Source organism: Aspergillus chevalieri, chromosome 1, assembly GCF_016861735.1.
Source record: "Aspergillus chevalieri M1 DNA, chromosome 1, nearly complete sequence".
Lineage (NCBI taxonomy): Eukaryota > Fungi > Ascomycota > Eurotiomycetes > Eurotiales > Aspergillaceae > Aspergillus > Aspergillus chevalieri.
In genome coordinates this window covers 817460-842086 of record NC_057362.1, presented here as the reverse complement: position 1 = coordinate 842086, position 24627 = coordinate 817460, and the positions used below count along the sequence as shown (strand labels likewise).

General features: G+C 48.4%; 8 protein-coding genes across 8 annotated transcripts; 1 reads left to right on the top strand and 7 right to left on the bottom strand.

The window, feature by feature from the left end:
• Window positions 1-73: 73 nt before the first annotated feature.
• ACHE_10291S (sulfate transporter family protein) lies at window positions 74-3622 on the bottom strand (the record flags this gene model as incomplete). The annotated part of the gene is made up of 6 exons (XM_043277642.1): window positions 74-98; window positions 164-1368; window positions 1423-1656; window positions 1702-1901; window positions 1955-3325; window positions 3382-3622. 6 exons carry the CDS (start codon window positions 3620-3622, stop codon window positions 74-76), a joined length of 3276 nt encoding a protein of 1091 aa, XP_043131411.1.
• A 615-nt stretch (window positions 3623-4237) lies between these two features.
• On the bottom strand, window positions 4238-4995 carry PSF1 (DNA replication protein PSF1; the record flags this gene model as incomplete). Its single annotated transcript, XM_043277631.1, has 3 exons — window positions 4238-4331; window positions 4388-4917; window positions 4969-4995. The coding sequence occupies 3 exons, from the start codon at window positions 4993-4995 to the stop codon at window positions 4238-4240; spliced, it is 651 nt and encodes a 216-aa protein (XP_043131410.1).
• Window positions 4996-5540: 545 nt separating this feature from the next.
• On the bottom strand, window positions 5541-7053 carry ACHE_10289S (HMG-box domain-containing protein; the record flags this gene model as incomplete). Its single annotated transcript, XM_043277619.1, has 2 exons — window positions 5541-6761; window positions 6985-7053. 2 exons carry the CDS (start codon window positions 7051-7053, stop codon window positions 5541-5543), a joined length of 1290 nt encoding a protein of 429 aa, XP_043131409.1.
• A 6586-nt stretch (window positions 7054-13639) lies between these two features.
• ACHE_10288S (putative PHD finger domain protein) lies at window positions 13640-16320 on the bottom strand (the record flags this gene model as incomplete). Its single annotated transcript, XM_043277608.1, has 4 exons — window positions 13640-15634; window positions 15685-15904; window positions 15967-16064; window positions 16150-16320. 4 exons carry the CDS (start codon window positions 16318-16320, stop codon window positions 13640-13642), a joined length of 2484 nt encoding a protein of 827 aa, XP_043131408.1.
• A 1125-nt stretch (window positions 16321-17445) lies between these two features.
• RCD1 (Rcd1-like cell differentiation family protein) lies at window positions 17446-18819 on the bottom strand (the record flags this gene model as incomplete). The annotated part of the gene is made up of 4 exons (XM_043277597.1): window positions 17446-17623; window positions 17682-18057; window positions 18133-18288; window positions 18354-18819. The coding sequence occupies 4 exons, from the start codon at window positions 18817-18819 to the stop codon at window positions 17446-17448; spliced, it is 1176 nt and encodes a 391-aa protein (XP_043131407.1).
• An 855-nt stretch (window positions 18820-19674) lies between these two features.
• Window positions 19675-20859, bottom strand: ACHE_10286S (uncharacterized protein; the record flags this gene model as incomplete). The annotated part of the gene is made up of 1 exon (XM_043277586.1): window positions 19675-20859. The coding sequence occupies one exon, from the start codon at window positions 20857-20859 to the stop codon at window positions 19675-19677; it is 1185 nt and encodes a 394-aa protein (XP_043131406.1).
• Window positions 20860-21921: 1062 nt separating this feature from the next.
• ACHE_10285S (uncharacterized protein) lies at window positions 21922-22698 on the bottom strand (the record flags this gene model as incomplete). The annotated part of the gene is made up of 1 exon (XM_043277575.1): window positions 21922-22698. The coding sequence occupies one exon, from the start codon at window positions 22696-22698 to the stop codon at window positions 21922-21924; it is 777 nt and encodes a 258-aa protein (XP_043131405.1).
• Window positions 22699-23987: 1289 nt separating this feature from the next.
• On the top strand, window positions 23988-24170 carry ACHE_10284A (uncharacterized protein; the record flags this gene model as incomplete). The annotated part of the gene is made up of 1 exon (XM_043277564.1): window positions 23988-24170. The coding sequence occupies one exon, from the start codon at window positions 23988-23990 to the stop codon at window positions 24168-24170; it is 183 nt and encodes a 60-aa protein (XP_043131404.1).
• Window positions 24171-24627: the final 457 nt, after the last annotated feature.

The window sequence follows — 24627 nt, the reverse complement described above, 5'->3', positions numbered from 1 at the left end:
ATAGACCTCATACATACTCGTAAATAAACGCTATGCTTAAGTGTTCTTGCAAATCCGTCGCCACGCCAACTCATCATGCCGCCATCGTCAAAACATACCTATCAACGTTAGCACCAGCAACTCCAAACGAAGAATGATAAGGGGCTAGGGGAGGGGGGCTTACGATGTAATACTGTCCATCCGCTCCGTCGTCAACTTCAAACTGACAGCTAACAGCTCCTGCGCTATCGCCGGCGCCTCCTCCCGTAATGCCCTCCACTGCTCCGCTCCTAAGCACCATGCCACACAGTCCTGCTCCGCCCTAACTGTCGCCGTTCGTCGCGTCTCGCTGAAGAACGGTAACTCGCCACACGGCCGTCCAGCCACGATCAGCTCGAAATACCGCCCCTGCGGCAGCTCGTACTCTGCCCGGAGCATCCCCGACTCCAACAGGTAGAACCCCTGCGGATAGTCGCCTTCTTGGTACAGCACTGTCCCTGCTGTGTAGTTCTCGCGCGTCATGTACGCACAGACCGGGTACCAGAAGTCCTCGTTTTGAGAGGTCAGCCCTTGAAAAGTCTGCAGGAGGAGGGGTAGTGGTTGGCGCATCGCTGTCCACGCTGCGGGGATCAGTACCGCTGTTTCATCCTCGCGGATCGTTTCCGTCGCGGCTTGTTGCAGGTATCGACGGCGAGGGGAGCTGGTTAGTCCATCCGCCAATGATGCCGGGCCGGACTGTGGAGGCACGGTGGCACTCCTGGTAATTGTCGGCACTTCCAGGGAAATCCGTGACGGTGCATTGCTGTCCAGCAACTCCTCTCGGTAATTGTAGAACACCTTGAGGTATTCATTTTCACTAAACTCTAGCGCCGAATTGAGATCCTCGAATATCTGCACGCCGTTCTCTGGCGCAAATAGTCCAACATTCTGCAGACTCCTTCCCACATCGCCCCGGACGTCCAGCCCTGAGATCGTTGTCTGCACATTCCGTTTGCGCAGAATCCGGTTTATGCGCGTAAACGCCTCCGCTGCGGAGAAGTCCAAACCGTACACTCGCGAAAAGTCCAGGATCAAAAACCGGATGGGACGTCGGTTGAAAGCTTCCTCTTCGATCAATCCCCGCATCGTATTCTCGACATTGACAATCGTGCCGAAGAACAGATACCCGGTCAGCTTCATGATCAGCGTCTGCTGACCGGCTTCGCGCAGATACCGCTGTTGCACAGGTGGACGACGAACCGTTGAACCTGTGATCTTGCCTGAAAACGTGGCGCGGATGGCAGACTTGCGTGATGTCTGTACCACATAACTAACACAAGCCAGGATAATTCCAACAAGAATTCCAGCGACAAAATCCCATGCGCCCATCGTTACTACAATAATCACCACCTGACATCAGTTAGTTTTCAACTCTTTGCAGAGCAAGATATTGGCAGGGATTACCGTCAAATATTCCAACCGATGTAGCTTCCCCCATGTGTCGATCAAAGCTTCCTGCATCAATTCAATACCGAGCAGGAAAATAAGGGCCCCAACCACCATAACCGGAATGAATCCAACGATCGACGGTCCAACAATCAGAATCCCAACCGTAGCCGCTGCCAACATAAGACCTGCCAAACGGGAACTACCACCGCTGTCGATAAACAATAGACTATTGGTGTACACCAAATAGTTCTAAGTAATTAGCATCGATTCTGCAATCCCTGCAGGAGCACGTACCTGTATACTACCCGCAAACCCAGACAAAGCATTTGTGACACCATGTGCCATGAGCTCTCGGTCCACATTCAGATTATCCTCACCAGTCGAAATACCCAAAGCCGGAACATTAATAGGGACATGAAGAACACCAAAGAACGTAAGAGCAAACATGGCTGGAATAGTATCTGCAAATGCAGACCAGTTCACAGCAGAGAAATCTGGCGAACGCTTAGCGAAATACACTGTCTAGAGACTGGAAAAGGAAACTCACCATAAAGCGTATAAAAATGATACCACGGATTCGAAGACGAAGGCGCATCAAACACCCATCCGCGATTCCGCAAAACATCCATAGGCACTTGAGCACTGAATTTAACAATGTAGAAGATAACCCCGACAAAGATAAAATAACCGCCAACTAGGAAATTCGACCGAACAAAACGCTGCAAAATAAGGAGACCAATGGCAAGGAACAGGGGTATCATCCAAAGTGGCAATGTATCCAATTGGGAAAGCTTCTGCAATGTGGAAAGGTTGTATTCCAGAGATCCGGACAGTCGTGCTGAGACCTCGACGCCGGTCTGTAGCAGGAAGAAGCCCACGCCCCCGATGCAGCCGATCAGGATATGCCGTGGGAAGAATCCAATTAGGGAACCAAGTCGACAGGTTCCCATTAGGAAGAACACCAGCCCCGTCAAGACTGAGCTGACCGAGAATGCGAGAATGGTGGTTGCGATGACGGATTTGGGGTTGTCCTCTCCAACGCGCTGTAGAATGGTCAATGCCATCTGGTGGAAAAAAGGAACTACCTCAATCATCTCACTGCCTATCCCGCCAGTGAAGATCGAACCTCCGGAGGAGAAGACCACCTGCGCGATGATGGTACTCACATAGAACATGGAGATTCCGTCGGACCCCAAGTCCGCAAAAACAGCCTCCCCCAGAGGAAACAGAATCATACCATAGGATAGAGCGTCAAGGATATTAAGTAGTAACCCGAGAAAAACCGACGGGAGTAAGCTAAGCGGATAGACCACGCCATTGTGCCAAACAGCACGTCTATTCCAGGACATAGGGTTAGAAAGAATCTGCAAGCATCTGGTCACTTTTGAGGCAAACTGAGAGAACGTATTGCGCGGACATTTGTTCGGAACACCTTGGCTCTCGACATCCTCTGCAATCCCATACCCCCGATAAGACTTGGACAGCAAAGACGTTCGCTCAGTAGTAGGGTTTTCGCCCTCATCGGCAGTAGTTGATTCTCCCTCTTGTTGTGAATCTTCTTCCCCATCATTATACTGTTCCTCTTCTTCGCCGCCATTGCCGTTACTGCCAGTGGATATCCGTTCCTCAAGAGAGCTAGACGGACTACGGATCAGTTGCGTCAACGCAGACGACCCAGTAGCAGGCACACCAACAGGTTCATGGCCCCCAACTTCCGGAATTGCTAAATCACGCAGGCTTCCAGACGATATCGCATCCTCAGACTGTCCCTCCGAGCGACGAAAAATATCCAAATTTTGCGGAAACCGGTTTCTATCCGACGGAAGCGAATGACTCTGAGTCCCATTCAACGAGAGAGCAAACGAAGCTAATTCAGCCGTTTCTTCACGGACGCCGTTCGAGGAGTAGTTTGCAGGATCTAGAATTATCAATATTGCTCAGTCCCGTAAATAGAAGCCAAGAATGATAACATACCTAACGAATTATGAAATGACCGATGTAGAAACGACCGACTTGGCGTCCGATAACTCGACCCCCCATGCACAGAGGGTTCGATCCCAAAGACACCCGGGGCTGGGGGGCTGCTCCCATTATTGGCGTGCTCGACGGGGAACTCGGAGTCATGGGCGAGAAGGTCATGAGACCATTCGGTGTTGGAAGGGGTGATGCCTAGAAGTCTAGAGTCACGACGGCGGCGGGGTGGGAGGACTCCCATATCTTATTATGATCACTGAAATCAAATGGTTGTTCCTGGAAGTCGATAAGAGCTCTGCTCTAATGCGTATATTGACCGAAAACGGCGTGGAGAAAGAGTCCGGGGTCAGAGGTGAGCAATTGGCATCGCTCAGAAGCGAACGAAAAAAGCAGCCATATGAACAGAGTAAGAATGGCACGATAAATTGTATGAGAAGAAGGAGAAAAGAGAAGGATTTGAATGGGAAGAACGAGGTGATATGACAGACGTTGGAGTGGGAGCAGAGACAAGCTTATCAGAGTGACTAAAACTCTTATCACTGCCTGCTAATTTTATCGCCCGTGCGCTGCCTAGACCTGTAGAGACATCGATCAGTTAAATATTTGAATATTTTGAATATTTGTATGCTGCACTCTTGTAGTAAACCTTGTAAACATAAAAATGATAGAATAGATAGATCTATGCAGCGAGCGGTCTATCTATATTGCTTTTGCTGACGCCCTCAAAGTTAAACACGTGCAGCATGACAGCTGATACGCTCCGATATTCCCGCAACCAACTTCGGTCAACGCGAATGGGTATCATTAGAATTGTAGCATAGTAAACACTTTATATACAGTTAAACGTAATGTTATATCAATTCAATCGCTCCAAAAATCCCTGCGCAATCAATCGTTCCACATCTCCCTGTCGCACATATAATTGGCTATTCTTGGTCAAATTGATTACCCTGTCTCATCAGCATCCACAGTCCCAAAGCATTAACAGATAAAGACAAAGACATACCCGTATTCCGTCTGAATCTCCCCCGCATCCTTCAAAACCCGCACATCAATGAACAAATCCTGCGGCGGCTCCAAACTCCCCGTCAAATCCACATCCGTCCATTGTCCCTTATACGCCGCCAACATATCCCCATATAGCCGGAAATATTCCTCTTCCTCGGGACTCAGCGAGCTGTGATTCCCTACCTGCCCAAGGCCTGACTCCTGCTGTCCTTGTTGTTGTAATGAATCTTCCGGAAGTTGCTGTTCTAGCAGATCCACGCCCTTCCAGCATAATTCTTCTAGCTTTTCTGTACGAACGCGGTGGTAGGCTAACAGACAGCGTTTGTTTCGGCGCATGCAGAGGTGGTCGACGAGGAGGGCGCAGGCGACGGCCGGTTGGGCGGAGGGGTTGAAGGAGCCTTCGAAGGGGGTGAGGAGATGTGTTACATCGCGGTCGAGATCGCGTACTTCGCGGGCTACGGCGCGAACCATTTCAGTTTGGTAGGGTGGGAGGTGGGCAAGGGATTGGGTGCGTTTGGCATGTTGGACCTTTGGCAGTCAGTAATTAGATAGCGGAATCGAGGCATTGATGGGGCATACCAGTTTGTTACCGAGTTCGCCGTACATGATATGGTTATAAGAAAGGATGAATCTTTTTTTTGTGCCTGATTTGTCACGAAGAAGATGGGTCTTTGTCTTGTCGCGATCGCGATGGGTGCATTCGTGCCTTAGTCAGATTTGCCGATCCGCCGATCTCTCCCGATGTCATAGACTTGAACTACGGAGTGTTACAGGATACTGAAGAAGTTGGATATAGATAAGCGTAAATGCAATGAAGCCACCAGTCTATGTCCTTTATTACATACAATAATCACAATGTAGAGACCACCGCCCAACAAGAGATAAGGGATATTCTTCAGTCCAACAGCCAAGCACACAGGGAATATAATTGATGATCATCAAACAAGTACCACCCAATCCTAAATCTATTGCGCCGCAAGAACTCCGGCCTCTCTAAATGTAAAAAGATAGACCCAAAAGAAACAAAAGGAAAAACGAAAGGAAGATGGAAGTAAATAACGTGGGTGAAAAACTCTCCAGCTCGTCACTGTCGTCATCATTATCGTCATCATAGTGGGCATGAGAGGGTGAAAATTAAATCTCATGAACAATCAGTACCCAGTAGGATGAGGATTAATCCAATGGTCAAAGTCGCCACCATTGGGCCCGTCGACATTGGTCTCTTGACTAGATTCCCAGGATTCCCGGTTGTCCAACAAGGTTTGCATGCTCGGCTGGTAACCGGCGACAGAGTAGGGCACTGCATTTGGCGGCATGGAGGTCGTTGCAGGCAGATAGGCGGGTCCTTCCTGCCACATGGGGTGATAGACACCATTATGATGGTAGACCTGAGCCGGACTGGCCGTGTCACGCTTTAGCAGCTGGGGGTCCAACTGACCATCGGTGAACGAACCCGGGGTCGGGATGGAGTTTTGAGGTTGAAGAAGGTCATGGTGAGTGCCACCAGGCAGTCCAGCCAGGGCCGTCGACGACGAGTACTGCAATTCCTGCAGGTTCACGACACCCGCAGGGACGGACGATGGGATGTAGTGATGGGCCGCCTCGTTTATTCCCGTAAAAGGCCTGCCAGGGTGGCCCGTTTGCCAGGATGAGCTCAGATAGCTTGCGGAGGGAAGACCATGGTCTTGGTCAAAGGGAGTAAAGTCACGGCTGTCCCAACCGCCATTTTCCACGCCACAGCTCATACCGCGACCGCTCTGGGCAAAAGAAGGGCTGGACATGGGGGAGGGTCCCTGTTCAGGATCCGGTTCCGAACGGGACTCATCTGGGTTCTTGTCCTTCTTGGAGGGCGAGAACTTGTAACCAGGATGAGCTTTGAGGTGGTTGCTCTTCTCGATGCTGGCCAGAAGTTCGTACTTCTCCCGGATCTCACGCGACTCAATCTTCCAACTCTCACCCGCCGCTTCAGAAACCTTCTGGTGGTTGGTCTCAGTGATAAGCTGCTTGGCGCGCTCTGCATAAGCGGAACGGTAGAGCATGAAGGAGTTCATAGGACGAGCAACACGACCGTTCCGCTTGGCAACTTCTTGCATACGAATCTTGATGGGACGGTGGACCCAGCTCTCCATGTCGCGAAGAGGAATGTGTGTCATATGCTTGGTCGATTTGCTCAAGGGAGCAGTGACATTGGGCTTGGAGCGTTCTTTCAACTTCTTGGATCGACGCTGGATGCGGGGAGCTCTCGACACGCGTGGCTTCGCAGAGGAGGATTTGGGAACCGACCAGCGAGACGTTGACTCCAGGCTACCCGGAACAACGCTTTCATCAGCGGTAGGAGGAGGGGTGTTGATCAAGCCGGGGTGGCCAGCAATCTGTTGGGAAGCTTTCATCAGCACTGTTCAATTGTTGCGTTCTGGTTGCGCTGTTAGAATTGAAGGAAGAGACTTACAGGATACTGCATAGGCAGCATTCGTGAGTAATCACTGTTGGGAACGTAAAAAGAGGGGGCTGAGGTGTAAGCCTGTTTTTTTTTTTTTTTTGGCTGTGGTCAGTGAATGTCCCCAATGTGGCGAAGAGACACTGATGCAAACTTACCAAAGGCTGAGTGTCACTATCGTAAGCCATCTTGACCGTGCTGTCAGGATGCTCGTAGGAGTGGCTCATGGCAATGGAATTGGAGAGAGAATCGCTGTGGGGAGACTGAGGAGGAGAAGGAGGTTGACCTCGAAGATACTTTGCTGTCGTCATTGCTGGATAGCAAGTAGAAAGAGAAATGGGAGCGCTGAGACGATGCTCAGATGATGGATATCGAAGTGAGGAAGAGGAGAAGAAGAGTGGAATAAAATGGAGAGACAATTGAGAGGGATCAGCTGCATTTGAGGAACAACTGCGGTTCCCCTGATTGATGCTTGGTTGATTGATTGATCTCAAACGACGCAAATGGGAGAGCAGGTCAAACACCCAAGACGGAAACAAGTGAGACAGACACGTTGTATGAGATGATAAATGAGTACAAAGCGGAGCAAGAGCTAGAAGAAGGGAGGATATTAGAGAGGAAGAATTAACTATTGAAGTAGAGGACAAGATATGAAGAGTGTCAAAGGGAGACTAAGAAGTTATATAGAAAGAAAGAAGAGGTGTGCATAGAGAAATTGAAAAAAAAAAAAAAAAGAGAGAGAACAAGAAGATGATGGGGTCGTCAATTAAAGCAATTTGAATCTGATGTAGTAACGGTTGGAGGAAGGATAAGGTCTATGGAGCCCCGGCGGAATATGACACCCGTTCCAAGTGGCCCCAGGTTCCATAATTTGATAAAAAATAAAATCAAATATCAAAAATTCCTGACAGACTGAACTGAACCTGACTCAATTGGGATATACACATGCAGTCTTTGTTCCACTCTGTCGGGACCCTTTGACTCTGAACCGTTCTCCCACTTTTTTTTTTCTCCCCCCTCCTGGATCCATGAGTATACCATGTTCTCCTTTGTGCCAGTTTTGGATATGGCATTGAGGAAATAACAAGAATAATAATGAGATAAAAAACAAAAAAGCTACAAATACTCAATCCGGTCATTTCTCAGGTATGCAGATTAAGAGAAAGGCGATGGACCCCGGACGAACCACTGACACATACTTATGGTTGGGAGTGTGAGAGGACTGAGCAGGGAGTTGCTGTGCGTATTTTTACTGGTATTATCTAGTAACGGACTTTTTTTTTTTTTTTACCCTTACCTGGATCGACATGAGGTTTTTTTTTTTTATTTATGTATTTTTCAAATAGAATAATTTCACCTGCCAACGACACGGGCCTTCCCGTCGGAATGGATAGACCTATCAAAAATGGCAGATGTTATTATTCTTTACCCTAGAACTGCCTATTACGGTGCAAGTACTTCTGCTAGTGGTTCCTTGGAACAAGGACAGGCTTTTGATTTCTCGCTTTCACAAACATCTATTTGCTTGATACCCCGGTCAAAATCCTTGAATCACATCCTCATCTTCCTGGTGATTATTTGGCATGTTATTTATTATCCACATGGCGCCATCAGCTGAATCAGGGGAGAATCTCGACATAGTAGATGTAGGTAGTACAATCCCAGATATGGTATAAAGTACGGATATACCCTAACCACGCAGTCTACGTACGCATCGTATCGCGTACTCTGACCCCAATATCAACCCAATTTATCTACAGATAGGCATGACAAATATCCATCTCGATTCAAATAAGTAAAAAAAAAAAGAATAGTCGAGCCTCAGGCTGGTTGGCACAGTTTGAGCGGTACGACCGGGGCCCCGATGACCATTGCAATACGCCACGGGCTGTATGATTGGTCCTTCCATTGGGCGGGTTGAAGTATCCGGTGCGCCCGGGGTGGGTTATGGGGCGATCTTAACGCGCATCGGGTTAGCGCGGTAATTACATTACGATATAAACATCAGATCAAGTTGGGGCTTTACTAGCAACCTAGCAACTAGCCTGAGGCATGAATCAGCCATTGGTTCCGTTACAGTCACGTGTGAGCTTATCGGACCAGTAAAAACATGCCAAGACTGGCGACATCTGGCACACAGACCAATGGAATCTTGATCTCGGTAAGGGTGGGGCAACCATGGGAGAGGGAAAAAGAGATCTACCGAGTTGCAAATCATCGTCGGCTGATGTAGCACAAGAACTGGTCGATCGCTGCCATTCTCCACTTTGACATGAGCATCATTTTGTACCACTAGGACTACAGCACTAGAGCGAATACTACCAGTATACAGGAGTCAGACTCGACAAGGATAATATGCGATGCAACATCGTCGAGTCTCGGGCGTCTGGCTTATGGCACATGTCTCCCGTGTCTGGCCTTGCCTAATCCGGAAGCTGACATATATCCCTGGCGAAAGACTGGACGAGATCTGCAGTAAGAGCAATCCTCGATAGGGCCTCCATATTAACGCCACGAAAAAGGCCACGCAGGAACGCTGACCAGTTCTTTGTCTTGAAAAGAGTTCTATAGACAGGGTGAGAAGAGAAAAAAAGGGGGAGATGATGAATAAAGAAGGTGTTACAACAGCCATGTGCTTGGTTCTGCTGCAACAGTTCTTGGTTCATCTTATCACCTTGCAGAAGGGATATAACTAAGATACCATATAGCTCTACTACTATCTATAATAGTAAATCTTCTCCAGTCCCTCCACATGGAGTTGTCTGATACACTCCACGCCGTATCCACCTGCTTGATAGGGCATTTGTTGAAATAGACTTTTATGAACGCACAAGCCATTCTCGTTTCTTTCTTTAACACTGACCCATGGGCAGACGATTTCCGACAGGGATCCATTCCTTCCATTTCCTTTTCCCTTACCTCCTAATCCCGCAGAAAGCGAGTTCGATAATTTTTCTAGAACCCCCCTCGAGCCTCCGCCAAGAATTGGACTTATCCTAATCCGGGTATGGATGACCATCTACCTTCCCAAAATAGGAGTAGTTGCGTCCTGCCACGAGGCTGGCTTTATTCCCAGTCGCTAGTCTCACAACGCAGTCTTCACCTTCCCTTTTCTCACCTTTTGTCTTTCAGTCTCTTTGCAGACAGAGTCAACAGTTACCCTCTTGGTCAGTCTTCGGTTAAGCTTAAAGAACCTTTTTACACATTCTCTTTTGGCACATTCCTTGCCCTACGTGCTATACAAACATCTTTCATGTAAGAATAATGACACAATCTGTGTGGCAAGACTAAGAATATACTGTTGCGTCCATGCTGTGTACTCCATGTGTTTCATCTATTTTTGCATGTGGTGCCCTGGTTGTACATCGGAACCCGATCCTCGAACTTGAGTTGGAAGAAACCAGGGCAAGTCTCCTCTACAGGTTATCACAACGTCCCTGTGAACATGAGGCATTTCTATCACACTGACATACTACAAGCTCCAGACTAGAAATGCCACAGCTTTCTCTCAAGGATTGAAACTTTGCTAACAGTCACTAAGGCTTCCAGAATCACAGTCACATGTGTTAGTTACCTATTGCCTTGTCTACCTGCTGCTGGTTGGCTGGTAAGGTGAATTGATCGATGGTCGTTGAGTGTTGAGACGGTATGGTGAGGTCGTATCAGGAAATGCTCTTCTTCAGGCAATCACTGTTCAACAGTGTCGATCAATTAGCCGACCTTTCTCCAAAGATCAAAGTTGAAACTTAGTTGATGCCCCATCATGACAGGAATTGGGACTTTTGCTTGGTATCGGTAAGTCAGCCAGGTACCAGAGCTAAGTAGTTGGGTCATCCTCGTGTTGGCCTGGGATCAATCACAACGTGGTATTGCAGGTACGTACATAACAAGTGCAATGGACCTTACTCAAAATGGAAAAGTGACATCGGTGTTCGGGATTCGAAAGAAACAGATCCCGTGTTGATCTCCCCGGCGCGGACGCAGACGCCATGATCTCTTGTCAAAAAGCGAACCAACGAACGGTTTGATAGGAACAGACCACTTCCTACCAGTAATCACCTCATTTAATTTTTCGTGATTGGACAAAGTAAAGTTTTCCTATTCTGCCATGATTGCCGTTGCCGCAGTTGGCTGGATTACGCCGGCCGGAGAAGATAACTAGCTCGTCGGTTAGTTGGCTGCTGTATACAGGTATCCCAGCCGAAGCGTGCTTTGAGGAATACGAGCTGCTTCCTGAAATTCCCGAAGGTCATCCTCGACTCGGGGATAAAGAGCTGTCAGTACTTTTGATTTACTTTTGCTTGTCAGTGTCAGTTTGGGGCTGGCTAAAGGTAGAGTCTGGAGATGATCGTCCCATGTGGGTCTGCCTTGTGTGTCTGTGTGTCTGCGTACAAGTGAGTGGACAAGTATGATACATTGTAGCACCTGTATGGAGGACACTGGGTACTGTATTCGGACTGTACAGTGTGGAGGGACAATAGCAAACGCGACAAGCCAGCCAGATTCTCTTCGGGATGCCCAATCGGGACGGCTCCGTGTCCATCGTTATTTATTAGGGGTACTATGTAAGTAGGGCACGGCATACTTGCCACAACTGTGCTGATTATTAATGAGTAGGTTCATAAGAGTTCATAAGAAGATATTACTACCAAGACTGTTCACTATCGCCAAGGTTCCCGGGACTGAAAAATTAGAGCGTTGATAGAGCACGGGGTAGTCGATAGCCAGATATCATGACAGATACAAAGTCAAAATTAGACACAATGTATCGGCGTATCTCCAGTCAATTAACTCCACAACGCAGCGCAGCACAGAGGCATGAGTCAATCAGCATATCCAACCATACAGCAAAATCAAGTACTTATGACTTATGAATACGTCCCTCTGACCAATCGGAAAGAGCCGTCCGCGCATACTATAACCGAATTGACATAGCTTAAGCTCTATTTTGTGGTGTCAAAATCAAGAACCCGTGGATCTACCCAGAGTTCAGTTAGCGAGATAGAGCGAGAGAGGGGGGTTACGGTACGGTAATAACAAATAATACGCGCTATGTACTTGTACAGTATGTGCATATGGCGAATCTTCGGCTCGAATCCTGTTTCGGCTCCGACAGGAATGATTGCTTTGCGGGGGAGAAGTCACCTGTCACTCAATGATTTCGCTGTTTTAGTAGTCTATGATATTCTAGGTTGCCTGTCGTATCTCCAGTTGATGTATGTGTTAAGACTGATATTGTGGAGATATACCCAACCATCCATCCATAACAGCTTTGGTTCGGTTAGCCACTCCGAATTGCGTTGCGATCGGTGCTTGTATTGTCCCGTTTACCGTATTATTCCTAATCCCTAAACCCGTAACTACCACGGACTCCTATTACCAGTCCCTAACAATGTAGTATATTACCCGCTCCGTAGTTACCACTATTACTATCACCACTGCAAGTGGTCAATGGATTGAGATTGCGCGTAACTCACCTGACAGATTACCTGCTCCCAATAGTTTATGCACACTATGTCGTATCCTTGTCGAAAGTATGTACATGACAGCTGGAGCATTTGTACGGAGACTGCCGCAGCCGACATAATTCCAAATACATGGCTGGTATTGGTGCTTTCGTGAGGTCAGCAGCGGCTCGATGTATTCCTATCTGTACATGTACCTGTGCTTGCATGTACAAAAAACATTCTGCCAGTTTGCCCGAGTAACCAGTCTATAGCATTCCATATTTGCATCCCTTTGCTATTTAGCCGTGCTCTGGCGTTTCATTCTCGAGCCCTTCCAGCAGAAAATGATATGTATCTCATTCTTCCCGGTCCTATAACTGCCCCGTGCTACACTAATTATATCGGAGTGTCTTCCTACACCCATACCTTAAGCAATCAACAGGAGATACATCATATCTGTCACTGGCTTGTTTGCTTTGTATACACGTACAAGCGCCCCTTTATGTCTGAGACAGGTGCATGTTCGGCTTCTGCAGAAGTTGCAGACTGCAGCTTGCAAAGCCGCAGAATGCAAAAAACCAAACAGCTGCCTTCTGTATGTATCTCCTGCCGTAGACATACGTGCATACATACAATCATCCCTACCCGTATACCTCCCGTATACAAGCACGCACCACCCATCATGCAGCAGCGGATATGCAGAGGCAAGGAACCGTCCGATTATAAACCGGACGTTATGAGGGTCAATAATGGTCGATTTGTATTACAAGTAGATGCAGCCAACGCATTGTTTTGCTTCTTTCGCTACGTTGCTGTACAGTATTATATCCCGGCTACAGCTGACGCGGTTCGGATCGCAATACAATAGATCGGAAAGTGTTTGTTAATTGTTATCAAATAATCACAAGGAATCCTGATTGATTGTTTATTCCTCTGCCTGCAGTCCAAATGCAATAAGCAATTAGTAGGAATTGAGGGAAAAGAAAATGGTGACCTTGAACCTCCAACGCCTCTTCTATTATCCGGCAACCAAGTCAAAAAAAATTCCAGTTCATCCCAGAAAACATAGAATAGAGTATCAAAGTCAAGAAACAGTCTTTTTTCACGACGTTCGATCAAGCTCGTGGTATCCACATGCTTAAAACCGATAAACTGGGTCTTCTCATCGTGCTGCCATCATTCGTAGGGGATATTATTTCCAGCTTCATCATATCCGTCCCTGACTTAGCTCCCGACAGGAAGGAACCACCCGATAATATTTTCTTTTTTTTTTTAAAAAAAAAAAAAACCAATAACTCCATAGTAATAAGTCTACTAAAACATGATATCTGAACGCAAACCTTGAAAAAAAAGAAAACAAGAAATATTACTTCGTGGGACTCTGCTGCTTCATCGATTCAGCTGTAGACTTAGGTGCCACAGCCGACGGTCCCAGGGGAGGGATCCGATTGAGCGACGGGGACGACATCAGCGAGGGTCCCTGGCCCTGGCCCTGGCTCTGAGAAGGATTCCGCCCGCGCATCATCAGAGAATTCTCCTGTTGTCGCCGCTCCTCCTGCTCTGGCGTCATACACTTCACAGGGGCGGGAATTGGGGCATCAGGTGAGCTTCGCCCCATCAATTTTGGACTCGGTTCTAGCTTCTGGATTGGTGGGAGAATCGGCGCCCCTGTTATACTCCCCGATGTCATCGGTCGCGGCGAGTTTTTCGTCGGGCTGATTCCTGACAGGGACATGCCACCGTGAGAGCTTTGTGGAGGGGAAGATTGAGGGTTGCTAGGCGTTGCTGCGGAAAAGGATGGGGGGTTACTTTGAAATGAAGAGGATGCTCCACGTGTGGGACCGTCCGAGCGCGGTGCCTGATGCTGTCCATAAGGAGTCCAAGGTGCATCATTCGGAGGAGCGCCGGCCGGAAACCCTGCCAGAGGGCCTACGTCGCGATTTCCCTGAGTTGGAGACATGGACGGTCGGTTCTGGACGGGTGATGAAAATGGGTTTTGCACGGAGTTTGACGTTGACGGTCGCCGAGAGAGAGACTGCTGGACTGGCGGCAACGGAGGTTGGCCAGAGGGTTTCGTTGGTACCGGATTTTTCGAGAACACACCAAAGCCATTTGCACTTTTCGATGGAGAAAACCGAGGCACTGGCTGCGATCGACGACGCTCCGGTGATGAAAGCTGAGCCGTGATTGCTGATAGTGATGGTGGCACTGCAGACAGTTTGGCGGGAGAGCCATTTCGAATATTAGTAAAGCCAGGACCTTGGGGCTTCTTAGAAAAGGGCAGATCTTGCTCCTGGGGCTGGTGCTGGTGTTGCGCTTCCGCTGATGGAGAATTCGAAGCAGAATCGACACGGAACTTCAGAAGTGGAAGCTTTGGTAGTTTCACTTCCTCCTCCTGACGCTTGCATTCTCGACAGATAAAATGGAAGTCTTCTTGTTCCGCTTCATCTTGCCCGATACCAAGACATTTGCTGTGCTGCCACACGTTGCATCTCTCGCATGCGACACTATGCGAACCGTCATCCAAATTCTCTCCATGGACACCGCAGCCTGAGCAATCGAAGATCCATTGGTCGTCTTGCGAGATGTCCTCCAAATTCTTTCGTCGTCTTTCCAGTTCCGCCTTGAGGTTTCTTTCCGACATTCTGCTCTCACCACGTTCAAGTTTCTCCTGCTCTGCAGTGATCCTTTCCAATTCTTCTTCATGCTCAATGCGTTTTCGCTCCCGTTCTTTAATGCGCTGTTCCCGTTGGTTGACCCGCGACTCCCTTTCTTGTTCCATTTTTCTTTGTTTGGCTTCTTCTTTGCGGGCCGCTGCTAGTTCTGCCTGCCGCCGTAAAGCCTCTTCCTCTGCTTCACGTTCTTGTCGCTCTTTCTCCATCTTTCCAGCGAGACGGCTGGACCTCTTTGCACCGGCAAGTAATTCCATGTTGAGAAGCTCTTTTTCGCGCTTGGCAATCTGCCGTTGCTGGGCCTCTTCCTCCTTTTCGATGATGGGCATAACTTGTTCATTAAGACGGTCCCTGAGAACTTTCTCGTTGGGGTCCCTCGTCTTTTGGATCGTGTCTAGGAACCCCTGGTACTCTGCCAACGTCACAGCGATGCATTCCCATTTCATCCCGTGCATCGGATCTTTCGCCAGATCGCCACTGGCATTTGTATTCGCTTCATCCGAATCTTCACCAGCGGCTTCGGAAACCCGTCTTCGTTTGGAGACTCTCATGGCTCGTGCGTTTCTGCTTCTGGACTTTGGTTGCGACTTCGGAGGAGGGATCGGCGGAAAGGTAAGACGGTAAAGCCGGTTATCATCCAGAACATAATAATAACGGTCTTCACTATCGTAGCCTAGTTCTTCGATACGCTTGCAGCATGTCAGTACCTTACACAGGCTGTCTAGAAACAACGACTCACCCAAATAGTCTGATCGGTCTCCCTTTGCTCCGGCATCTTCTCTCGGATACGGTCGGGGTTCCAAAACGTCCAGACGGACAGCTGGTGTAGAACACGGAGTTTCAAGAAGACATCGAAGTCCAGAAATCGATTGGGCACTTCATCGTGCCCAAAGGGGTTCGGTAGGTGAGGGGCTTTGGCATTATACTGGCGTCGCGTATACTCGTCGAAATTGTCGAATCTATTTTCCAGATATCCAATTAGTCTCCTCTCCTAATTCCAAACCGGTGCAGGAGAACGTACGTAAGACCTCGATGCGACGATATCCATTTGAGAAGACAAAGGCCAATCTCCAGCAATTTCTCCGATGGGGTAGGTTTCAGACATTCGGTCTCCAAGTCCTATCATTCACAAGGTCAAAGTATTAGTATTAACTGTCTGGATATTCACCTGCGCAAACCCGCAATAACACAAGGCTGGACATACCTCAATCCCGAAATTCTCGTCAATCTTCATAAGCTTCCCGAACATGGAAATATATTGCATCAAATTGGCAAACTCCCAGCTATTCCGCAGGCGATGGAGCAATCCAGGCTCCTCCGGCGGCTGCTTCGGCGCAACGCCCGCCTCCGAGTGGTTGCGCTTTCGCGATACCATTGCGGCGGTTTCAGGTCGCCGCGGCGCAAGAGGGCAGGCTTCGTCGTAGAAGGGAGGAACGCTGCTGGATCTTTCTTGCCGTGCTTGTTCTTATTCGGACGAAATAAAATTAATTAGAATTCATGAATTGATAGGCCTTGAACAACTGAATTGATTTGAGAAACCGATCAAATGTTCGGGCGGCGCGCCGAGTCTCTTTTGCAGGGCGAGGAGGCGAGTTGGCGATGAGCTCAGAGAAGGCGGCGCGTCGAGACCGCCCCGTCAGGTGACCTGCGATAAGGTTATTGTCGTTTCGCTTCACCAGCACATAATGATATTGTTATGAAACAAGTGCTATTGTATTTTTTTTTTTTTGTAAATTGGATATAATTGAAGCAACTTATTAGTACAGAGTATGCAAACTGAGCGCGATTTGTACGGAAACAGACCAGCCCGACGGAGATATATATCGCCAACCATCCTCACATAGTGAAATGACATATTGCCAAAGCCCGAAAGATCAAGCAGTAGATCGAAAGTCACTTTGCTGGACATTGATCAACTAGGAGGAATCATTAGGACCAGCAGATAATAACAAAAACCTAGATCTTGGTATCTCTCGCTCAAAGAAGGTCTATCTCATATGGAGGAATAGGAAAGGAAACATAAAGGATAGGGGAAATGCATAAAAAAAAGACTGCGCCAACCATATCCACGCCCCTCCACAAAGCCTATACCATGATGATGACACGCGCAGAAACGACAAGGGGGGATAAGTATGAAAGAATAGGGTAACAAGAGAAAGGAAGAAAACAGAACAAAGCCAGGAAGTAAAAAGCAGGAAAGCACAGTTTTAGTACACAGTAGACGTGAAAATCCCCAAGATCCCAAAATTTTCCGGTATAAAATTCAGTACAACAGACAAACCAAAAGAGAAGCAGTCCTTTTTCTCTCTTTTCAATATTCCATGGCCGTTTCTTTTCTTTTTTGTGCCGTTTCACATTATATGCGCCTGATCAACCGTTGTTCGCCTTAGCCCGACCCATGCATTCGTGTAAAAAAAAAAAAAAAAGGTGTCGAATATATCAAAGTAGATTAGAACGAAAGGAAGGAAAACGAAGTGATGCTTTTTTTGTGCCTCGTGATTTACATCGCAATACCCGGAGCGCCGTCGGACACGTTGTCAGAGAGATTAATGAGAAGTTGTGCAAGGCAGCGCTTCGTGGCTGCGTCATCGCGGAGGACGGAGGAGAAGGTGGCATCCCGGAGTGGTTCGGGAAGACATTGACGCAAGGCCTCCCGGGCTCTGCTGTTGTCACTCAAGCTGGAAACAGTTAGAATGGATGCCCACCACGAGAGATGGGTATAGTCATCGCACTTACCGAAGGAAGCAGCGCACAACGTGCTTCAGTAACCTCACTGTCTGTTGCTCGACAAGCTGTGTGACCATGTTGCTCAAAACCGTTCCGACGGCATAAAATCTCTCATAAGTAGCACAAATGTATGCAAGGCCGATATCGTCAAGTAGAATTTTCTGTACAATGAAGATGGCGACGGTCTTGCTCAATTCCGAGCCGGTCTCCATGATGCGGAGGCAGAGGGGAATGATCTCCGTGGTAAGGAGGAAGTTGATGACATCGGAGGAATCATTCTTCACCAGAGCGCCAATAACACCCAAGGAGGTAAGACGAAGATATTCAAAGGGGCGCGACTTGGAGGTGGTGTTGAGAAAAGGATAGAGAAACAGAGGAATATGAGCTATTTGAAAAAAAAAAAAAGGGTTAGCGAGGCTTATCCAAGGAGGGTTACAAAAGGCGTTTTCCCTTCACATACCATTAAGAAATAAAGTACGGGTCTCGTTGTGAGACGCAACACACTGGAGCAGAGCTAGTGCATTACAGACACGATTCGACGCAGCTGCGGTCAACTGGGAGGGATTCAACAATGGGTAAACAGAGATTATCTCCTGCAGAAGGGCGGTCATAACGCCTAGAAGCTCAAACAGTTAGCAACTTTGCAGCGATCACGGCATAGGAGGGGAAGGAAATTCGTACCAAAAGAATGCCAGATAACCAGCGCAAGTTCAGGCACCTGCTCCCGCTTCTTGCTGAGTTCCATAAGCGCTGCCTCTCGACGATTGGGATCCAGCAGCTCCGCCACCCAGATGAAAACCTTGCGATTCTCCTCACTGATTCCACCGTCGATCACCGAAATCGCACCGGACAAGCCTGCATCTCCACCCATTCCTCCAGCGCCGGCACCTTGCGCTGGATTCGCAGCACCGGCAGCTCCGGCCATCGCAATTCGACTATAGTGCTGCTGTTGAGCAGCTGCCGCCGCGGCCGCTGCAGCCTGGACCTGGGCATGCTGCTGGGCTACCAGCGAATGCTGCTGTTGGTGCGGGTGTTGCTGGGCGGCTTGGTGATGCTGCTGCTGTTGCTGTTGGTGCAGCCACGACGGATCAGCTTGCGGATACTGATGTTGATGGGAAAAGACGTGATGAGTCTGCGTTTGGAGCATGACGGGGGTCGAGGTGTTCGGTCTTGCTAGTACTCAGAGGGATAACTGCGAGAATCGACAACGACCAATGGGTGACGAAGGACGGCAATGCTGTATAGGATATTTGTAAAATGTCAAGAATCAAATACCAACGAGAGAATCATGGACGAATTTGGTTTTCTTTAGCAGTAGAGGCGAGTTGGTCGGAGTGAGTGCAGTTCGGGTTGTGTCGAGGAGAACGAAGGTTCGGGAGGCGGGGAGGCAGCAAGTCATGTGCTCCGCTATTCTGCCGGTCTTCGACTCTGCCTTGTGTCCGCACTCCACTATTACCGCTGCCGTTATTGAGGATAGACCTCACAATATGGTCTTTTGATTGCTACATACCACCAGACGGGTGATTCGGCTGACGGCCCTCAGGGGCATCAGGTGGTGATTATGCCATTCCTCTACTGACTGACACAGTGCATGCAGGTTGCACTGGACTCGCAGGAGCGGAATTTACAGGCACGAGACGGTCAATGCCTTGTTTCAACAGAGGGATTGGATTACAGATCAGGTTGGAAGCCTCTTTACAGTGCAGTGAATATCATTAATTTGCTTTCTTTGCTGTCATAGATTCATATTAACATACAAATTGTCATAAAGGATTATCTATCATCAGTTTCCCCCATTCCCGTCATATGTACACCGTCAATTTCGTCCAGATAAAGGAAACCATCGAAATCCATCAAACATAACATCAGAAAATAATAATCATGGTACACGTAATATCGGAGGCGGTACTATTCTATGCGTATCCGTAATCGATTCGAAATATTTGGGTCGATAGGAGGGAAATATGATTTTAAGATCGAAAAGGCCGTTGATTATCGTTCGTCATGACCGACCCGAACGCGCGCGAGATCTTCTAGTCCGCCGCGTGTCTCTCGTGCCTCTCGTGTCTCTCGTGCCTCGTGTGTCTCTTGTTCGTCTCGTATCTCTCGTCCGCCTATCCGAGCTTGCGCTGCCTATAAACCAGTTAGTACCAGATGTCAGGGGAAGGTGGGAAGTGCAGGACATACTCGAATTGGTGTAATAGTCGGAATAATAGTAGTATGAGCTTGGGTAAGAGTAACTGCTCTTCTCGTCATGCTCCCTGTCCCTGTGTCTCTTCAATCCCAGACACAACGCAAGCGCACCGAGCACGATTCCGATGGTCGCCAGACCGCCCCATCTGGATTTCTTTTCACCGCCGGCCTCGCTCTGAGCAGGTGGTTTAGCCCCAAACCAAGTACGTCCCTCAGGCTTCCCGCCTTGCGAGTAATGCTCGTCATTGTTTCGCTTCCGTCCAATACCCAAGCATGCTGCCAAACCGGCCAAAGCTCCGCGGCAACACAAGCAAGCGCACACCAGCAGGAGGAGGGCAACACCTGCGATGGTACCGATGACAATACCGGCGATGGCACCACCGCTAAGCCCATCATCATCCGGAGCTTTCACACCAATCGCGGGCGAACCATCTGTGTTCACAGGCGTATCAAAAGCCTGCGTGGTTGTCGGATTTCCGGTCTCAGTTACAGTCGACAAGCCGCTGCTAGTGCCTCGCACCGGAGGCGTGGCCGTGGCAGTGGCCCAGATGGAGGAGCTTCCGATGATGCATTGACCATTACTGCAAACATATGCAGCACCGCAGCAGGTACTTCCGCATTGTTCTTCGCCGATGGAGGAATCGCAGCTTCCAGAACTCGAGCCTGAGCCACCTCCACCAACCGCAGTTTGACCTGCACGCTGACTGCTCCATGTCGAGGTATAAGTTTTGGTATCAGTCTCCGTCCAGGTGGTGGTGTGGTAGTCGTAATTGCCGTCGCTACCGCTGCCCGAGTCAGAGCAGACTGCTTGACCACCGCTGGTGACGCAGGTCTGACTCGATGTGCAGCAGAGCTGACTGTAAAAGCCGCATGGATTAGAGCATCCTCGCCTATCGAGATCGCCTCCTTCCATATCCAAAGGACTCGCAGCAGCATGTTGCGATAGTAGTACCAGCGACGAGACGACCGCCGGTATTAATTGGAAGGCCCGCATGGCGGTGGTCGTTCAGATCAAACCAGGGCTCGACGTAGGCAACCGAGTGTTTTTTTTTTTTTAAATTCTTTTATCGACTGGTCTGTTCTTATAAAGCCCCAGTCTGAAGAAATTTCCGAACCACAGCAACGTGTGGTCAACCGCCTTGCAGGCTGCTGAGCGATGGTCGTGAGGGTTATCTAAATGCGATAACCACGATAACGATTTGATGAAATGCGCAAAACGAGATCGCAAAGAATACTGAATAGGCAGAAAAATAAAGTGAGGAAAGAAGAATGGAAAGGGTACGAAGAATGGAAGAGGGAGTTGTGGGAGTGTATCGCGGTGAGCAAGGTCTCCCAGCCTCTTGTTTTAGCAATTGTTTTGTATACACCAACTTGGTGGTACTATGAATAGTTACCCAACCACCCTATTTCTTGTGACAGCGACTGAGCCAATTGATTCATTTTTTTTATATAGATATATATAGGAATGGAGTCTATCTGAGTTTATCCTCGACAAAATAATCGGGTGGTTGGTAACTACGTCCAATGATAGTGGGTGTTTGTGGTGATATACCAAGTCTAGTCCCTGTCTACCCTATTTTTGCCCGTGCGTCCCGGTTAAAACTTTCCTACACCGTACGTAACTGTACCTATCTCGGTATCTGTACCTGTATCTACCAGAGCCCCGGAGTACATACGGCATACATAATATTGACATTAGGTAGTCAGTCCCTGACAGCATCACTTTGGAAAAAAGGGGATTGATGCAGTTTGCCGGAGGCCGAATTTAACGTGATTTGCCCGGACGGCGGTCGTTTCTGCATGTCTAAACCTACGTGTCAGGCGGTCATTCCACAATGCATTTGTCAAGAGAACAGTGTATTTTGTGATTGCTCTGCCAGCAAAGACGTATGGGCATTCAGCGGTGAGTCTTGTATGAATATTATTTTATGATAGTTATGTATTATGGACAGTAAAGGGTAAACAAGAGCTGCTCAATCTAGTAATTCTCATAGCACACATTTTCAATATAGCATCATCGTAGTCATCATAAACATAGCCATGGCCATCATCACCATCAAATGAACATCCCAGCAACACCAACAACCATCCCGAACATAAGGTCCGCTAGACTTGTCGCCCCCCGGAACGACGCCGCCGCATTTTCATTACCACTTCCCGAGCCGTAAGCATCATCACAGTATCCCAGATTCAGCCCGTGGCACGCCTGCAGCCTCAAATTCGAGCAAGCAGACACCACTGGTGTCGCTTCTCCTCCCGAAACCGTAACACCAGCTCCATTATCCCCAGCCACAGTAACCGCATATTGTCCGTTACTCCCCAAGCTCGAGGTACACTGGGTGTAGTCACTCTGACATCTCGAGTAATAAGCCGAACAGGTGGCTGCATCCACAAAACTTGTCGGCACGTAGACGAACGGATAAGCACCGTTCATAGTCGATCCCGTAATTGAAATCTCATTCGTCGTGGAAGTCGCATCGCCCGTTGCCGTCGCGGTCGCAGTCTGCGGGAACATGAAGCTGCTCGTGGTCCCTGTTGCTGCGGCGAGGCTGCCTGTGCAGCTGGCTCCGTTCGGACAGCAGGCAATGTTGTCAGCTGCATCGCGGGCGCAGTGGGCGTCGGTACGACAGCAGACGTTGAGGTTATTGAGGTTCGAGCAGGGGTTGTAGCCTCCGGGACAATTGTTGGCGACTCGCTTGTTCAGGACTTGGAGGACTTCAAAGGCTCGTTTTTGTTCTGAGGCGGCGGTGACGGGTTCGTGGAAGGGGATTGTATCGGCTGAAAGGGCGGTTGAGATGGAGGAAAGGGCTGGAAGAAGCCACGAGGCCTTCATTTTGTCGTTTTTCTCGTAGGGAAAGCTTGGGATCTCGTCTTGTCGTTCAATGATTGCTATCGCATGCGATTAGAGCGTAGAAGTAGATTGTCGACGATTAACGCTACCACTCAAGCAAATTTCAGTAGTATAACAAAAGTAATGATAAAATCAAATGTTAGAAATAGCCAGAAGACAATTTTCTTCTTTCCAAATCAATTCTTCACTGGAATCAAAGCTGCTGGCATGGTGCCCAGCCATCTTCTTTTTCAGGCGGTTCTAAAACAGCCGGCTCCACTGCGGAAATCCCTGCCACAGCAACGGAGCACCGTCGGCGGTGCCCAACTGCGAGTTTCACCGAAAATGCTTACTGTTAATTATGATGAAAAGAGGCTTTAGGTGAATCGTATGAATAGAAGTAGAGGGGTGATGTGTAAGACCACGGTATGAAGTACGGGATATAGATCCACGGTATAACATCGGAGATTTTACTGGATTGTGGGGTTTCAGGGTCCAATTGATGCACGCTCGGATTGTACATAGGACCTGAAGATTAGATGCAATCTGAATATGTAAAAATCTCTTCGTATTACCATGTACTTCTGTCAACTTTAGAGACGATTTATAGTGTATGGAGTACATTGATATAAGTCTAGGTCTGCAGCCAGGATACTATACTGTATAACAAAGCATTACCGCATTACCTAACCACGATAACGACTTGATTGGAATACGCAAACGAGATCGCAAAGAATAATGGAGGCAGAAAAATAAGGTGAGGATGAAAGAAGAATGGAAAAGGTACGAAGAATGGAAGACAGACAAGAGAAGGGGGGGGGGCGATGACACAAGCACAATGTGAAAAAGAAGCCATATTCATTAACCTCGAAAGGGGAAGACATACGGTACATTTTTGGTGAGGTCAATAGCTCGTCCTGGGAGTACAAAGAAATACACGCATAAAGAAAGCTTAGTCGATGGCACGTTCAGACAACGCTCGACATGACAGACTTAGAGAGTATTGCCGCGATTGCTCCTCTAGGTGGCTATCTACATCTCATCGATGGATATGGTTCGGCGATCAGTTTTTGTTTGTTTGTTTGTGTGTGTGTGTAGTTGAGGATCAATCGATTTGGAGTCGCTCTCTTTGTCTCTCTTTGATCTCGCTGATGGGCATTCGATAATGCCAAGCGAACATGCCTGATATAGACCCCCTCACTTGTCCTCCTATAGATACTTATATCCCCCAATGGAGCACCTGACAGGAGACTGTCATACGGCAATTACCTGTGGTAAAGCCATAATTCAGTATGCCTTCCAAGATCACCTCTGCGATCAACATCCTCGTCGTCAACATCTCGCTTTGGAAAGACCCTCAAGACAGAATTGGCCGTCTGCAGGTGGCTCAAGAGATCGTCGATGCTTCCAAGAACGTGGGCTTTGTACCTCGTCAACCATTCCCTGCCAAAACCTGTACTCGATGTAGCGTTTGATTGGACCAAGCGCTTCTTTTCCCTGCCCGAGGAAGACAAAATGAAGGCACCCTCATCCCCAAGGATGGGCAGTGTGGAAATCTCACATGTCAGTGCGGGAAACAATGACGAGTTGTTGAAACAGATGAAGCAGGTTTCTGCTGTCAAGGTGAGCAACAAATAGTGCGATTGATAACGTACCCCTGACCCATTTAAGGAAATATACGACATGGGCAGTGAGACCAATCCGCTGGCAAAAGCTGTAGACCGGAAACGGATCGATTCCACCCTGTGAGGATGTGAGTCCAATCCCTACCAACCAAATCAATGGCTCACCAAAGATACACTTCCGGGCTTTCGAGATTTCATGAACCAGTTCTACTAGGAATGCAGCTGAGTCGCAGATGAAATTCTGCGTGCAATTGCCATTGGACTCGACCTGGAAGACGAAGCTTATCTAGCCAAGAAGCACTCATGC